The sequence below is a fragment of the Saccostrea echinata genome, unplaced genomic scaffold, assembly GCF_033153115.1.
Source record: "Saccostrea echinata isolate AGI-Se365-2 ecotype Australia unplaced genomic scaffold, CSIRO_AGI_Sech_v1 ptg000033l, whole genome shotgun sequence".
In the NCBI taxonomy this organism is placed as follows: Eukaryota; Metazoa; Mollusca; class Bivalvia; order Ostreida; family Ostreidae; genus Saccostrea; species Saccostrea echinata.
The window spans coordinates 10027501-10046257 of record NW_026889782.1 but is presented as its reverse complement, the minus strand read 5'-3'; the positions used below and the strand labels follow the sequence as shown (position 1 = coordinate 10046257).

Sequence of the window (18757 nt, the reverse complement as noted above, 5' to 3'; positions counted from 1 at the left end):
CTTAGTGCATGTGAAAAATATTGACATCAAAATATATTTTCTTCTCTTTTTTATATATAATGATAATATTAAATTGTAACCCGTTTCCTGCTTTCAAAATCCTACCTCATCCCAGGTGTTGAATACCTGTGATGTTAAAAAGAACTTGCTGATTTAAAGCTTTAACACCTGCCGCATGTTTAGTGAATGCATGAGTTACTTTAACAGGGATAATATTTTTACTGCATTTCAACAGCTTTATAAATAAGGTAAAGACTGTAGGGTGAAGGTTATTAATGGTGTTTTTGGAAAATAGGGAAGAATATGATAAACTAACAGGAAGAGAAATCCCTGTAATTTTATGTACTGTTATACATTAACCAGGTTATGACAACATGAAAGGTAAGTTCTTGTTTTCATTGATTTATTGTTCGAAAGGTTTTATTTTTCTTAATATTTGAATTCACCAGTATGAATATATGTAATGACTCGAGGGATTCAGTAATGGATTGTACGCAATTACCATGAACAGTACAGCCCATTGTTTATTATATGCCCGCCAAAACCTAACTGACGGACAGACATTTTGAAGGGGTTTTGTTAAACCAATTCTTGTTAAAGCAAGGGGCTTGGGGGTATGGTTACCCCCCTCTCCATTTTTTTTTTCTTTTTAAATGTGGGATACACATACATTTTTCCTATTCATGTATTCTAATATGCATTCCATTTTATCAATATTTTGTCTCAATGACCTGTTTTAATTTTTTTTTTCCGACTGATCAATAAATTAAGGGATTTAGGTTTTCTCGTCATCTGCCTCACCTTGCTTAAACTTCGCGTGATTGTATATATCTAAAGTAAGGATACAACATAAAATATACATACATCAATAAATTTATTACGAATAATTCTTTTCGTTCATCCTTCAGTTTAACTTCTAAGTGCCATCGATTTGTAAATATTTCAATTAAATCACTCAAATGTAGGATTTGTGGCAGCTGGCTATTAACTGATACTACACATAATTATAACGCCCTAATATACCGAGAGAGAACAAAAGAGAAGAAGAAAAGATGGCATCGAAGAACGTCAAGGAGCAGCGAGTATCAATACAATTTTGTGTTGCACTCTTGAAATCTCCAGAATAAACTATAAAAATGATGAAGGAAACAGAGGATACGTTTAAAGTGAGCATTTGAGTGTAAGGGGACGACCATTTGGTTCTGAGGGGGAAGGGGATGGCAGTTTTGGAAATTTAATGTAAATAATTTGGCCTTGAAATTATTGAAAATAAATACTCTGACCTCAACTGGCAAGAAAATAATCAATCTGACCTTAACTAGCACTGACCTTAACTAGCACTGACCACCACCCAATCCCCATGAAGTAGACTTTCGGTGTTTGGACATTTTACCTTCTTTTATTTTTCTTGTCAAACATTCCCTGTTAATAATCTGTCCTTGACTGGAATAAAAAAATAATCTAACCCGAACAATTTTGCCAGGTGTCCCCTTTCAGAATCAACTAGCTGTCCCTTAAATATCACAAGCGGTTTTTTGGTAGTAGGTACTTTGTATTAGACGATATACCATCTGTAAGGAAATGGATTATCAGAAAAAATCAGATTACAAGTTTATATCCTCTTGGAAAGAGAGATTGGCGCTTAACTGTTGCGGATCTGTTGATATCAGAGATACACAGTAAAATAAAAAAAGGAAAATATTTACAAAGGAACCTTTGCTGCAGAATTTTTTTTTTATCAAACTAAATGTCAAATGATATAGAAAGTTTTTTTTTCTTCTTTTTCTTATTTTTTTTTCTTTGATTTTAAGTGGGCATAACTTCAGACTGTATGTGAAATGTATAGGGTAGAGTGAAAGGAGAATAGTTTTGGGTAACCCATTATGTTGTTTTTGAGGTTACAATGCTGTTAAGTATTTTCCGTGGTAAAAAAAATGTTTTTTTTTAGAATCAAGAGGCATGGTTCCAAAATGCTATCAAAATATGATACTATGCTGATCATGAATTTCTTGATTTTAACTAAGATTGAAAATGAACTTTTCGAACAACCTTACATACTGGAATACACGAAGAGGGAAAAAAGTGTGTCGATCCAAGATTTAAAAAGGGGAAAAACGGAAAGGAGGGCCCAAACCCCGAGATCCTGCGTTTTAAAAATATAATAAGTTGACTAGCTTCCATTAAAATCAATCCTGACATGCTGAATCCACATGAGAGAGAGAGAGGGAGAGGGGGCAGGGGATAAAAGATCCAAAATAGGGTTGCAGTAAATTAGGGGAATTCCCTAGCTAAACGTACACGTAGACATACAAGGTCAACCTCTCTATTCTGTAGCAATTCTGGGTAAGTTTTTAAGGCGGCGTCCATAATTAAATTATATTTGGTATGCTTGGTATATTCTTTTGATAAACATGCAAAAAAAATAAATCTTGAGGAAATCAAAATGTTCTAAAATACTTACAAAGCTTAACAAAAAAAACCATACGGATTTTTTTGTGAATGCGCCGAAATGTTTCACTCGTTTACACAAGGAAATTTGCTCCGAAATGATGTTCGGCTTTTTACAAAAAAATACAGGACAGGCCGATTATTTTCATTGGACAAAGGTGTCTGAATAGAAGTGTCATACCATCATTCCATTGTTTGAATGTTTTCGGATAGAATTTATGAGAATGAGCAAATTTCATATACTAAGCAGCCACAAGTTTGCAACATGTGTCGCTACCGAATCAAAATTTAACAAAACATTTACAGTTTGTTAATATAGTTTACAATTATCTGCCCAATGCTTTTCAATTAAAAGAAATATTAACATGATTAATTTGGGATATCTTCAAAATAACTCCATGTATGATTATTAAGTATTTTTCGATTGTTTATTTTACGCTGCACTACTAACAATTTTTCGACATTTATGATTGAACTAAACAGTACCATAATTGTTATTTTTTAAAATATTGTTTTGGGGGGAAATCAGGATAAATGTGATGTAATGTTATGTAACTAGGTGACAAAATATTTGATGTTTGCTGATTTCCCCCTTTGTTTGTGAATCCAATATTGTATTTATAATAAATGAGATATTTCATTCTCAGACAATTGTCCTTTCCTAAATGTGCATTTAAGCAAAAACAAGCTTCAGTGAGCTGTTTGTAAGGAAAGAAGTATTAGACATAAGACATTTACTGTTTGTGAATATAGTTCACAGTTATCTAACCACAGCATTATCAATTAAAAAAAGAAATATTAACATGATTGGGATGAATTCAAAATAACTCCATCAATAAGTATTATAATCTATTTTACGAGTTACGCTGCATTACTAAAGAAATGAAGCTTCTATTTTTTTTCTAACAGATAAGGATGTCTTTATCAAAATACTCATCAACGGCCGAAACAACTAACCTTGCTAGACTTGCACGACTTATCTTGGGGCCCTGTACAGATGTTCTTCGTGAAGTTCTAAAAAAAGAAATTTTACCATTAGATCTGTCAAAAGAATTTAAGAAGTGGATTAATGACCCTGCAAACACAAAACAACGCAGTCCTTTCAATAACCAACGAACGGATCTTATCTTTCCTTTGCCAACAAAACATTATGGCGGCAATTACTCCGATTTTGATATTGGCTTGTTATATCTACTCCTCCGTAACATATCTAAAATACCTCCACACACAAATGGATGGGGAAAGGATCCAGATCCTGGGGACAGAAGTGAGTCAGCAAATATTGAAAGAGTACGTCTGATACGAAACAAATATTATGGACACATCAATGAATTTTCGATCTCTGATTCGGATTTTCGACAGGAATGGCGAAACATTCATGAAATTGTGAAGGAATTAGAACTAACATTAGGGACGGCTACTTTCTACGAGGATGCTGTGAAAGACATTAAGAAATGTCCCATGGATCCACAAAAAGAGTTGGAATATATCAATAAACTTGCTGCTATTGATGAATTATCTGATAAGGTTGAAAGTCTTTCAGGTAGGATTTTTTATTATATAATGACCAAAAAAAAATCATGAACAGGTATTCGAGCCATTTCTGTTCTACTCACTATTGAACACAGTCTAAAATTCAAATGAATCTAGCGACTTGCAGAAGTGTTTGAAATCAAAGTACTAATAGTACTGTGAAGCGTGTGAGTTGACATTTATCAAAAATTTCTTTAAATTGAAGCACATCTTTAATCTCTTTATATATTCGATAAGTACTGAAGTGAAATCATACTGTTATAGAATTCAGGTAAATAAAACAAATTCAATGTATAATTTAGAAAGTTTTTTTTGTAAAGATTTTTTTTCAATATGTATGCTTTAATTTGTTAAATGATATGCAAATAAGTAGTCTAAATAGAAACAGTTTCCTAGTAAATGAAAAGAATTGCTATTTGTCCTATTTATGATAAGTACATATAGACAATGTTTAAGGTTATTTCCTCTTCGTTTTTTTTTCTTTCTTTCTTCTTTAAAATTTAAAAAAAGTTACAATAAATGTATCTCATGCATATTGTTATTCGCCATTCAGAGCGTTGTGACTAAGACAGGAATTGCAGTCATATCGTGTCAATTATTTTTATTTTGTAATGTTTATAAATACATTTCTGGAACTAATTTACCGCAGATTTATCATACTGGTTACTTATCTCTGGGTTAAATGTAAGATTAAAACAAAATAATGATATCTCATCTGACACTAACCATTATGGATTATAAACATGATTTTAAAATTGTGAAATAAATGTACATTAAACGGGGAAAATGCAAAATATACCCTAAAGAAATCAAAGTATGAATTGGACAATTATATATAGAATGTTTATATTTCAGCGGAAATAATCAACTTAAAGCGTCCAATTCCTCGCAATGTGAAAGGTGAGTTGATCTTCAGATTTGAAATTAATGGTTATCAATGTCGAAAGACCACAATAAGTTCTAGTAAAGAAAACCCAATTTGAAAAACAAAAATTATATCTCGCTCTTCGGGATTAGAAGGCTTTGTCCATAAAACATTCATATGAATTTCTGAATGAATTTTATAAAAGACTTATAAAATACTTATATCTATTAGAATAATATTTTTTCAAACAGTGATAAATAAAGAATGTCCTATGGTTTGTGGTTGGATATAATTTTTTATCAAATGAGTTATGTGTTTCTATTCCCAAGCCTCGGATAGAAATCACTTCGAACCACAAACCAATGGGATATCTTTTTTATCTCATATTTTACATATAGCTAACACATGATTTACACTAGATTATAAATGAACATACCTCATTTGACCATTACTTTTACACAAAAGCATAATGACGGCACATCTGTTGATATAAAAACGATTTCATATGATTAATATCCACTGTATAAAGGAGAGAACATGTTATAAAAAGTAAGAAATCATTACTAGGATGTAGGAAATCACAGATGTAAAAAAAATTTTGAATTTTCAAGTATATTGCTAAAATGACTTTTATTTTACTCTTACAACAAGGTCACATCAATGTTATCATCTCTTCATATAGATTGAATTCAAATTTTGAAGCTAAAAACTCTTATAGGTCCATTAAAATTTATTCACATTTAGCTTAGGAATATTATGGTTTTACATTCAATAAATGAATATTCTCAAGAACTTCAAGGGTACAAATAGACAAGCTAATTTACAAGCATTCCTGGACACTGAAGATTAAAGTTCTTTCAAATCATGAAAAAGAAAGCTACAGATATATAAAAACAACCTTTCTTCCCTAACTAAAAGAGATTTGTAAGCTAAAGTTTAAAGTTCTTACATCATATTTTATGTACACCAATTTATTTTTAAGTTCTTCACGAGAAAGAAATTTTAAAGTGGGAGGAAGAGGATAAAGTTTTTTCTGAAATACACAACTACCCTTCAGTGCTTGAAAAAGTCAAGAAGCAGCCGTGCGTGGTCTTTGTTGGCGTACCAGGATCTGGTAAAACTGTCATGGCTCGTCATACTGCACTTACTCTCCGGGACAAAAATTACGAAGTTGTGCCTGTCAATGAAATAGGACAAATGAAATTATTTTGTGATCCTCTGAATCCACAAGTTTTTGTACTGGATGATGTGGTAGGTAAATTTGGGTTTCAGCAGTCAAAGATGGATCTTCTGATAGATTATGAGCAAATGATATTAAACCCAGCGATGCCAGATTCGAAAATACTTCTGACATGCAGAGAAACGGTGTATAATAAGGCAAAAACTTCAAGTGCATTTTTCTCAGAAGAAAGCAATATATTTTTGTTTCATAGTGATGAGAATGAATTAAACGAGAAGGAAAAAATAGGTTTAATGGAAGCATATAAGATAGATACCTCGGTTTTGTCCAAGTCTGATTTAGGATCTGCTTCAAAGATGTTTCCTTTACTCTGCAAACTGTTTCCAAAGGAAGAATTCCTATCATATGGTCCAAGGTTTTTTGAATGTCCAATTCATTGTATATTGGCTGAATTTGAGAAAATGTACAATGATAACAAACTACATTATGCTTCTTTGGTATTATGTATGATAAACGGAAGCAGATTATCAGAGGAAATTCTAGAGAATACAGGACAAGTAGCAATTGGTGGAAACTTTGGTGAAATCAAGCAAGCTGTCTGCAAGAAATTGAAAATGAGAAGTCAAACTGATGATTTTGAATTTGTCGATGCATTGCGTGAAATGAACGGAACGTATACAAAATTGTGTGACAGAGAGTACACCTTCATTCATGACTCAATGTTTGAAATAATTGCTCATCATTTCGGACAGAAGTGCCCAGACCTTATTTTAAAATACCTGAGTTCTAGCTACATTGCCAATTACGTTAAGCCTCAGAAATGCAAAACCGAAACTAATGAAAGTGAAAGCAAGGAAATGTTTGAGAAAGCAGTTCGTGTTGATGAAAGCAATGCTAGCAGAATATCACATGATCTTTCTGTTAAATTACAAGAGGAATATTTTCCATTGTTAGCAGAACGTTTGTTTCGAGACATTGAGGACATGCAATTGTACGATGTATTTATGAGCGATCATCTAAAGTATCCTCAGGTTTGTCAGGCATTTCTTGCTGTGTTGAATAGTAAGAGATATATGGATATAAAAGATATATTTCTGTCCCAGAAGAATGATCAATTTTTGAAATTATTACTGAAAAGCAAAGCAGATGTACTGAAAATTTGGAATGCAGGAAATAAAGAGTTCATTAGACAAAGATTGTTAGTTGGATTACGAGAGATATCTGAGAATCATGAATTGAATATTAGAGTGATCAGTTGGGTGATTTACTATGGGCATCACAATATTCTTCGATACATTGTGGACCAAACAGAGCAAAATAAAGAAACACAGTGCAAACTTTTTCAGAATTATGAAACTCCCTGTCCACGATCAGATTTTTCTGAACTAGGTCATTCACGAACTTCAGTGAATAACGTGATCAAGCAGGGAACAGATATGGCTATCGTGTTTGAAGTAACCTCTGATGCCAATTCCAGTGACACATCTGTGAAGGAAACCTGTGACACCAGTGATTTATTTGTTGAAAGTACTCGCTTACTGGTAATTGGTTGTTATAGTGGTGATGTTGAGACTGTTAAAATTTTACTGGAACATGTCAATGAAAATTCATTGAATAGAACGTCTCGTTACCAAGGTTATATTTTTGATTATTGGCGACAGGATACTCCTCTAACAGCTGCTTGTGGCCATGGACACGAAGATGTTGTGAGAGAACTGATAAATAGAAGAACTGATGTCAATCTACAACGTGATTTGCTTCATGTAAAGTTCCCGCTTGTTACTGAATATACACCTGATCGTTTGGGATTGATGAAACAACATCTGATACTAGGAGGTGTCGATATTAATATAGTGTTAACACCACTTGTTTCAGCATGTAAGGGCGGGCATTATGAAGTGGTAAAAGAGCTACTAAAGGCAGGGTCAAATGTCAATACATATAGTGTAGGTGAATCCCCACTGATAGCTGCTTGTAAGGGAGGGTATGTGAATATAGTGAATGAACTACTGAAATCGGGGGCGGAAGTAAATCCGAAGAATGAAGGATATATTCCATATCAAACACCATTATCAGCTGCATGTTATCATGGACATTTAAATGTTGTCAAATTACTGCTTAAAGAAGGAGCTGAGGTCAGTCTACATGGAGATTGTTATTCACCACTTTCAGCAGCATGTGAAAATGGGCATTTAAATGTGGCAAAGGAACTGCTGAAGTTTCAGGCTGATGTAAATCATGAAAGTAAATTTTACGAGGCCTTGAAAGCTGCAAAGAACTGTAGTCATAACATATGTACAAAGAAGCAATTGCGTTCGCGATATAATTTTCGGACTCGAAGAGGAAACCGGTACATGTATGAATGCGATATACCACCATCGTATACTCGGCGCATAGATAGTTTTTTAGCAGTTACAGACTATATGAAATCTCGAGATGATAAGTTAGAACAGTATTTATGTAATTTATCTCTAATTATTGCCTCCGGAGAATCAAAAAAGTTACGCACTTTTATAAGTCCGGATATGATAAACGCACCATTAACAACAGCCTGCAGAGGGGGACATATCGATTTGGCAAGAGAACTGATAAAGGTGGGGGCAGATATCAATACACAAGATCGTAATGGTACGCCACTGATAGCTGCATGCCAAGGAGGACACTTGAATATAGTGATGGAACTTATAAAGAATGATGCCAAAATAAATCTACAAGGAAATTATGAAACACCATTGATAGCTGCATGTAATGGCAATCATGCGAACGTAGTCATGAAACTATTAAACGCTGGAGCTGATGTAAATCAAATGACTAAATGTGATGAAAGATCATTCGGGTTGAGGCTAGCCTTCACTTTAAGAAATGAATACACAACAGCACTGGGAGCAACATGTAGCCATGGGTATATGAGCCTCACGCAGGAATTATTAAAGGCGGGGGCAGAAATCAATCCCCAAAGTTCTAACGATTCACCATTGACATATGCTTGCAAGGGTGGCCATTTGAGTTTAGTGAAAGAGTTGATAAATTTAGGAGCAGATGTCAATCCTAAAAATAAATATCAAACACCATTGACAGCTGCATGTTTCAGTGGGCAAGTACAGGTTGTGACGGAACTGCTTGATGCTGGAGCAGATGTAACCTTAGAAACTTTACATCATGTAACACCAGTTAAAGCCGCAATTGAAGGTAAACATGAGAATATATTAAAGGATTTACAAAAGGCAGGAGCCGAGGCAAATCCATAATTCATAGAATTTAAAATACAAACCTCACAAATCCTGTTGAAGGGGCCCATAAACATTTTAGTAATGAAGATCAAATAGACGATACGTGCTCACATGTATCTGTACATCTTTTAACTGAATATATGCATATTTCTCCAGACCAAAAAGTAAATTTTTTACGGTCGTCATCAACTATTGCGAAAAAAGGAACAAACAAAGTTACAAAACAAAAAAGTGATAATATAAAGGCATTTCACATATTTAGATATTTAGATCATACTATTAGAAACTAATTCCAACATCGACGCCAAGAGTAAAAATGTAGATTCCGAAACTTCACAGGAAACCACGATTCATGTTCCAGAAGATGAATAAGTTACTGTAAAAATGTACGAAGAGTTCAAAAACCCAGGTTTTCGAAGGAAAAAAGTCACTTTTCGACCCTCAAACCCCCTCCCCCCACCCCCTCCTCAAACTAAAAATTTCGAAATCTGATCTCTCATCTACAGCACATAAAAAATTACATTCCAAGATATGAATTTGCTACTGGAAAAAAATGTGTAAGAGAAGTTCAGATAGAAATAAAGGAGCCTTTATCTTTTGGCATAATTTGAGAAACCTAACTTATATGTATTTATATAAACTTTCTCTTGATTAAGTGCACTTTTGCTTGTAATACCTCTGAAGATATTTATGTACATGTAGTTATCACGGATTTTAGCATTATCCACATTTGTATAACATTAAATTTATGTGTAAATTTATGCAGAGATTTTTACTCGAATTATTTAACATTTATTTATCTTTCAGTTTTATCCCTTTATCATACAATAATTTGCCAATCATTTCAAAATCCTTAACAAATAAACATTTTGTCATAAACGCATTTTCTCACTTTAAGCTTAAATTTCTCATCTGATGAAAAAATTGGTTTACTAAAAAATGTAACTTTTGTTTCTGATATATTTCAAATACTGAACAAAAAGAGGGAATATATATATATATATATATATATATATATATATATATATATATATATATATATATATATATATATATATATGCTAAATCTATGCTAAATCTGAAAGCTGCAAAAGATAGTCATTTAGTAACAGAACTTTATATTTTGACTTGAAAAAAGGTCATCACGAGACTAAATTTTAGCTTGAAAAAGAAAAAAATAAGCGAAAATTCGCCACATATGCTAAGGTGTGAAATGGTAAGCTAAATCACAATTTTTTGATATTAAACATAAGCTAGAATTTATCCCATACTTAAGATATGAAAATCTGAAACTTTCCAAATATTACCACATGTTAACTGAAATGAAAGCAAGCGGAATTTGTCAAGATTATCATTCTTCACCATTATTTATATGTTTTGTCGAAGGCTCCATAAATGAAAAGTGTTAAAAATAGATGAATATGTTGGTGTTTTCTTATTGTTACAATATGGCATATTGTTACAATATTATTATATGTTATATATTGTAATAAGACAACTTGTATAAGAATAATTAGCTTCAAGCAATGTGCACTTTGCTTTAAGATTATATGCTGAAAATGTCTTTTTTTTTTTTTTTTTTTTTTTTTTTTTTTTTTTTGTGGTTATTATAGTGTTAATGTTTCTGAAGAATGTCATACAAATTTGCTGTTTTATCTTAATAGGAATAACTATATATATAAGATATGTCTGTTTATTTATTTCTCTTGAATCACATTAAATTAGATAAATCGGATTGGCAAAGATCAGTTGCCCATGTTGGTTGCAGATTAACAAAATATGAAGTCAAATGAAATGTATTACAAGTATGTTCAATGTAACACTACATTCTTTTGGCAGATTGTCTGAAATTTCTGTCCAGTTCTGTCAAGCGGTTAAAAAGATTTCACTCTTACTATAGCAGAGGCCCAAGTGGGCTACGGACTATACATATTCAGGCATAACATTTATGTTTATAATATTCAACTGAACAAAAACAGCAGAATTCACATACATACTCTTCACAAACACATAACTCATTTCCATTAGAATGCTACAGTATATAAAGGACATGTGTAAATTTGTTAATCTTGGAGATTTGTTCTACTCTTAATATTTGGACATTTAAAAAAAATACATTAAAGTACTTTCAATTTTTCTAAAGAAACAGGATGAAAATTTCAAACTTATTTGGTAATACATTGAGAAAACTGTGTCAGATATTTTTTGATTGACTATTTGGAGACCTTGGGCTACGGACTATACATAGAGTAATTTTCATTTAATGAGATACCATAGAAAAATAGTTGCTTGTGTCAGTAAATATTTGTTCAAATAATCATCTTGGAGTTCAAATGAGTGTAATAAATCCTTTCATTCAGATATCAAATCAATTTATACAAAAAGCCTGTGAAAATTAACAAAATAAAACAAAAACTTCATATTAATTCCCAATACCAATAAATTATAAAATATCAGAACAAAACAATACATGAGTACATGTTATTGGTGTTTTAATAACAAAATATAGTGTAAGACCATCTAAAGACCAAGTCCCTAGATTGAGTTTTATAATTTAGCATCTAAGAAGGATGAAGTTCATGTGCACACAAGGGCTACAGACTATACCGTTAAACATCTCTATTGTGAACGACATCTTAAAGAAAATATACTTCTATAATTAAATCTTGGGCAATTATATATATATATATATAATTTTGGTTTTCTATAACAGTTCACATGTACACCACTTATAATTAGTTTGAGTATTTATAATACCATGCTTAAAGATCAATTATCTAATGCATTGTGTATAAAGGTGGGGGCAGATATCAATACACAAGATCGTAATGGTACGCCACTGATAGCTGCATGCCAAGGAGGACACTTGAATATAGTGATGGAACTTATAAAGAATGATGCCAAAATAAATCTACAAGGGAACAAGATGTGTTTGTGAAACACTGATGCCCCCGTATGGCAACTTAAAGCAAAGGTTAAATTTTCTCAAATGCAAATCAAATATGTTGGTACCCAAAGTAAGGTCTTGTCTCGAGAAATAAATCTGTAAAATATGAAAGGCCTAGCAGCAACCATTGAATAGATATGGAAAAGGTTAAAGTTTTTTTTTCAAAAGTATGTCAAATATCAAGGTCAAGGTGAAATGGTCAAAATTAATTGTGCCAAAGGAAAGACCTTCTCCAAAGAAATACATAGGTGAAATATGAAAGCTGAAGCACCAACCGTTCAAAAGTTATGGCCAAGGTTAAAGTTTTCCAAAAGTAGGTCAAACTCCAAGGTCAAGGTCAAAGGGTCAAAGCTTGTCACAAGGATAAGACATGTGAGGTATGAAAGCCCTAGCCTACCTTTCAAAAGTTAAGGCCAAAATTAAAGTCTGGTAAAGTTTTGCAAAACTGGGTCAAACTCCAAGGTCAAAAGGTCATATATGGTGTTACCCAAGGAAAGGACTTGTCAAAATGAACACTCCTGTCAAATATTAAAGCCTTACCCTTGACAGCGCATTAGTTATGGGCTAGGTTAAAGTTAACAAGAGACAGACTGATAAACAGGCAGACTGGACAAAAACAATATACCCCCGGGATCTTTCGATCTCGGGGCATAAAATGATAAACTTAACAAAGGGGAGTCGAGTTGGTTAATGTGAATATTTGACAGAAAGTCATGAAAATCACTCACTACACTGGGCCGGGGTAAACATGCTGGAAAATAATACATACGGTCCACGTGCGCATGAGTCAAAAAGAACACCGAGGTTGACAAGCTCACAAACCAAAATTGCAAGATCAGTTCCTTTCGTTTAAGGGGTGAATGGAATGTTTATCATTGTCTATTGTATTAATATCAGTATCAGTGGTAATGAGATGTCAATTACAGGAGGAGAGATGAATATCCCAATCTTACCGTGACGTTGTTACGCGCCAATTTCATCATCACGGTTGGTTGGAAACCCTTCAAGTTCATCTCCAAGGACATAAAAGACGTTCCATGGTGGAAAAATTCCCCAAAATTCAAACACTTTCCTTACATGACTCATACATTTCACGGTTGAGTAATTCTGAACACATTTTTATCTAGTGCACAGTAACCAAGATACCCCTCCAACCAGTTTTCATACTTTTTTAGCCAGACACTCAAAAAGTTATCGCATATTATGTTACCCGGCGTTTATTTTTTCCTTTCAGTATATATGTATAAAATATATTTCCAAAACTCTCTTATAGATTTTTATGAATTTAAGAAATTAAAGGTGGTGGGTAACAATCATATGCTACTTAATCTTCGCTTTTGTGATAATTTAGGGCAAAGATTGGAGCTCAGTAGCGACTGTTTTGTTTTGTTTTTGTTTTTGGTTTTTTTTGCCAAAAGGTTGGTAGAAAAAAGTGTGTGTCTGCTACAATGACAAACCTTTGTTTACCTTTTAAGGCTATTGTTATATTTGCTATTACATAATCGTTGAATGAATAGTGGAGTATGTTGTATGAAATATATACATCGGCTATTGCTTCCAAACGTTTTAATTACAAGAAAACTTTACAGAGCTTGGATCTTGAGCAGCTGAAACATAATCCTCCATCGTGTTCATGTTCTTCTTCACCCTACAACTATAGTCATGTTGGACACGTTATTACTGGTGACGTAAATATAGTTAATAATGAGGACTTTAAATCACTTATTTTAAAAGGGCCAAAATTTAGGGAACCACCCATATCTTTCAACTGGAATCATAATTTCATAAAAATTATGAATTCTGTGGAGGATTACACCAAGCAATGGGCCAGACATGAAAAAGACCTTATTTCTTTGTCAGAATGGATTAAATGCATTGGATGCATATCCATGTTAAAATCTTGCATTAAGCGATTGAGGGGCAATATGGAAACCATCTGTCCTTTTATGTTCAATAATTCAGAAGTGAAAAAAGATTTACATAGACTACACGATCAGTATGTACTTGTCCCAGCTAACAAATCAGATAACAACATTGTCTTTGTTTGTAAAGCTCATTTTATTTTAAAAGAATTGGGATTTAATTCTACCAGTAGCAATCCAATTTGTACCCATAGCTCCCTTTCAAAGGAGGAAATTCTTCAAAATCATATGCCAGTTTTGAATATTTTAAATATTCCCAATAACCAAAATGAATTTGAATTACCATATTTATGTTGGGTTCCGAAACTTCATAATAATCCTTACAAACAAACAAAAAAAAATACATGGCGGGTTCCAGTTTATGTTCTATCAAGCCTTTTTCTGTACTCCCCACTATAATTTTATAAAATATTAACAGCAGTGAAGGAGAAACTTCAGGAGTACTGTGCTACAATATATTCTAGAAGTGGTGCAAATTAAATCAGATGTGGATACTTTAAAATTCCAAGGAACTTTAAAAAAAAAACTGAAATCACAAAATTTTACTAAGATCAATAACATAAAAACGACTTTTCAACTCTTTATGCAACCATTCCCTACGATAAATTAAATTCCAGGCATTTTGACATCATTGACAGCTGCTTTTTCAATAAAATGGAACTCGTAAATTTACCTACCTTGTCATTGGTCATTTGCAAAATTATTTTGTTAATTTTTTTTGTACACACAAGTTGATATTAAAAAGATGCTTGCGTTTCTGATTGACAATATCTATGTGATTTTGGAGACTAGGTCTTCCAACAATCTGTTGAAAATCCAGTGGGTACCAATTGCGCCATTTTGTTAGCAGACCTATTTTTGTATTCATATGAAGCAGAATTTATTCAAAATCTTATGCATGAGAAAAAAAATCTCTCGCGGAGGCCTTCAATTCGACGTCTAGATTTATCGACGACTGTTTCGTATTTGGATATTTTACTAGAAAAAGACATTAATGGTAACCTAACAACGAAGTTTTATGATAAACGTGATGACTTCAACTTTTCAATCGTCAACTTCCCTTACTTATGCAGCAATATACCCTTATCACCTGCAAATGGGGTGTACATCTCTCAGTTGATTCGATACGCAAGAACATGATCTACGTATGAACAATTTCTAAAAACGAGGTAAATTATTGACAAACAAGTTGATAAATCAAGAATATCAACATGTTGTTTAAAGTCATCATTTTGTAAGTTCTATGGTCAATACAATGACCTTGTCAGCAAATGCTATCTATCATTAAGTCATATGCTGAGTGGCGTTTTTCATACTATTTGTTAGGCCATCATTTACACACTACGCAGCACAGTTAAGGCTGCAGTAAGGAGGCGGGGCCTAATTTGTACGGGAAATGCTTACTATGACAACACACAAAAATATAAGTTCTTCAAAATACCACAAAATGAAATGATTTGCTATTTTAAACTTTTGGATAGCTTCAAACTACATAAATACTAATTATTGCATGCATTTTTGTCGTTAGTTAAACCCCACACAGCAATATATAAACAATTCACTGATCGCAATGCACTTGTCAATGTGACGTCATATCGTAAAAGTTGACGCAGTTTGTATACAGTGAGAGGCGGATCAAGTTATATTTTATACAATGAAAAATGTATTTTGTAATTAAATAAAATATTATTTTCAGATATATAAGAGGCCATTAACTTGGATGTGATGTCTATTTTATGATTTTATTCTTATACTTCCCGTACATTCCCTAGACAAGCGACACTGCCGTATATTTCTATGCAGATTCATTGAAGAGTAATAGAAGGGTAGTAATAAATCGATATATTGCAAGGGCATACCCTCAATGAATTAAGACAAGCTTTTACACATAAACTCAAAAAGTATGAAGATATTTGAAAAGTGCTGCGAACCTGATGAAATCTTGCAAATGAATTAATTATATCTATATTTAATGTACTTGACCAGCAAAATATTCAACATACGGTCTAACAAATGTAATTTTAGCTATTAGATAGTAGAATCTAAATAGGTTCGCAGCACTTTTCACAAACTACAAAGAGTGTTGAAAATAATTATATATTAAACTTACATTTTTAACTTGGTTATGCCCTTGCAATATTGGAATTTATAGATGACCTCAATACTTCAGGTATATTTGCTAAAATCACTTGACTGCCACAAGTGTAAAGTGACAAGTCTAAATAAGAAATCTAATCATCCTCAACATGTAGTTTTCAACCACATTGCATTTGTCCGATAATAGTAAAGTTCTAAAAAGAAACGCCCATCCTTGTAAAAAATGTATTTTCTATCTAAAAAAATCGCCGATATTTCCATTTGGCACCTTAACTGTACTGCGTAAATTGTCAACGGATTTTTCCGTTATTTATCGATCATGACAAGAAGCAGGGATGCTCACTTCTCCATGGCACATGATCCCACCTCTGATGTATCTGTTCGCTCTGCTCCAGATTTTTATTGTTTTAATGTACGTTGAGCTTGAATACTTTTCTTTTTCTTCTTGTTTCATGTATGTTTACATTTTATTTCGAACACGTGGTTCAGGTCAATCAACGACGTTATATTAAATGGAATGCAAAAAAAAAAAAAAAAAAAAATTGAAAATATTTTTTTATTGTTTTATAATTTAAAAAGGATTGGAAGATTTGAAAGTAAGAAAGATGTCTCGGTCGTACTCTTCGTAAGAAAGGAATTTTTTTTTACCTCATATCTTGATTTTTGTGCGTTTGTTATTTAATTGTTGTTACTTTGTTGTATACAAATTCAATATTATACAATGTACTATAAAAGCTAGTCTGTGCCATAATGTATTGCAATGAAAATCAGCGCTTTAAGGAGAACGAGCAGTATCCCTTGTGTATTTAAACTCATTCAGGTTTTAAGTCACGTTCTTATATCGTTTAGCATCAGTATAAATTTAGTCTGACGACAGAAAATATAGTTCCAGTGCAAGCAAGTTTTTCCAAAAAGAAAGTCTAACACATAATTGCAGAAAATAATGTCAAAAGAATTCTTATAAAGAATAATCTTTGAAGAAGTTGGAATGATTTCTACAGAGATTAAAGTACAATTTCTCTGATATTGAGAATTATACAGTGGTGAAAAATAAAACTTAAACGTAACTGAACTTCTCTGTTTATCGTGTCTTCACGTACTAGTCTCTACCTAACTACACTTCCGTGAATATTCAACTTATCCATTAACAGTCTCTCTGTAGTCTCAATAAATCTCGCCAGAGCTACTGCGAACTCTTATTTTATAATTTGCAGAATACCGAAAAATACAAGGTTCCGGACACATTAGTGGGGGTGACATTTGGCATAACGGAGCAGAGGAGATTTTCAAAGAAATAATGCATTTTCACTTTTTAACACAGCCCTACCCTAACACCAGAACCCATGACCTAGTGTCATGAAAATTTACAAATTTGGAAGAGGTACCCTCATCATCATAACTATGCAATTAGTTGAAGATTTTCAAAGAATTCACACATTTTCACTATATAATCAAATAGAGCCCCACCCCCCTTTCATAGAAACAACAGAACCCCTGGGGCCACAAGTTTTAAAAATTTTGCAAAAGTATCCTTGCTCATCATAACTGTACACTTGTTTCTTTGCTTTATAACTAGGAGTAAAAAAAATATTTTGAAAGAAATCATGAATTTTCACTATATAATCAACAGAGCCCCCTCCCCTTTCACCAGAACCCCTGACCCCGGGGCCATGAAATTCACAATCTTGGAAGAGGCAGCCATGCTCATCATAACTATGTACTTAGTTAATTTAATACCCATGAGCAGAGAAGAAGATTTTCAAAGAAATAATGCATTTTCACTACATAATCAATAGAGCCCCGCCCTAACACCAGAAACCCTGACCCTGGGGCTATGAAATTCACAATTTTGGTAGAGGCACTCTTGCTCATCATAACTATGTACTTAGTTATTTTACTTCATACACAGGAGCAGAGAAGAAGATTTTCAAAGATTCAATGCATTTTCACTATATAATCAATAAAGCCCCACCGTAACACCAGAACCCCTGACCCAGGGGCCATGAAATTCATAATTTTGGAAGAGGCAGCCATGCTCATCATAACAATGTACTTATTTAGTTTATTTAATACCCATGAGCAGATAAGAAGATTTTCAAAGAAATAATGCACTTTCACTATATGATGTATATAGCCCAACCCTAGCACCACAAACCCTGACCCTGGGGCCATGAATTTCACAATTTTGGTAGAGGGCTCAATCCTTATTACAATCATGCCAACAGTTTGACTGCTTGATGTCCAGGAGTAAAGAAGAAGATTTTTAAAGATTGCATTAATTTGATGGTTTTAGCCCCACCCCTCAGGCCCCATTCTCCCATAGGTGCTATATGCCAAAATTGGTTTAAATTTGTTGAGCGGTTTCAGAGAAGAAGCTGAAAATGTTCAAATGTTAATGCACGGCGCACAACGCACGACGAACGACGAACGCCGACGGACAAAAACGGATAGCAATAGGTCACCTGAGTGACTCAGGTGACCTAAAAATACTTTATATTCTCAAACCATTTTAGACACTTTGCAGTTTCTTATAAT

General features: G+C 33.1%; 1 protein-coding gene across 1 annotated transcript; it reads left to right on the top strand.

Annotated features, from left to right (window-relative positions):
* Positions 1–3363: 3363 nt before the first annotated feature.
* Positions 3364–12194, top strand: LOC133198101 (uncharacterized). Its single transcript, XM_061334247.1, has 4 exons — positions 3364–3991; positions 4837–4881; positions 5832–9215; positions 12025–12194. The coding sequence occupies exons 1-4, from the start codon at positions 3364–3366 to the stop codon at positions 12192–12194; spliced, it is 4227 nt and encodes a 1408-aa protein (XP_061190231.1).
* The last annotated feature ends 6563 nt before the right edge of the window (positions 12195–18757 follow it).

What these genes read in the sequence shown, in the direction of transcription:
- LOC133198101 (XM_061334247.1), top strand. Translation starts at nt 3,364, where the DNA reads ATGTCTTTATCAAAATACTCATCAACGGCCGAAACAACTAACCTTGCT. An exon ending in AATTCCTCGCAATGTGAAAG is followed by an intron (nt 4,882 to 5,831) that starts GTGAGTTGATCT and finishes ATTTTTAAGTTC; the next exon opens with TTCACGAGAAAGAAATTTTA. An exon ending in AGTTAAAGCCGCAATTGAAG is followed by an intron (nt 9,216 to 12,024) that starts GTAAACATGAGA and finishes CCATGCTTAAAG; the next exon opens with ATCAATTATCTAATGCATTG.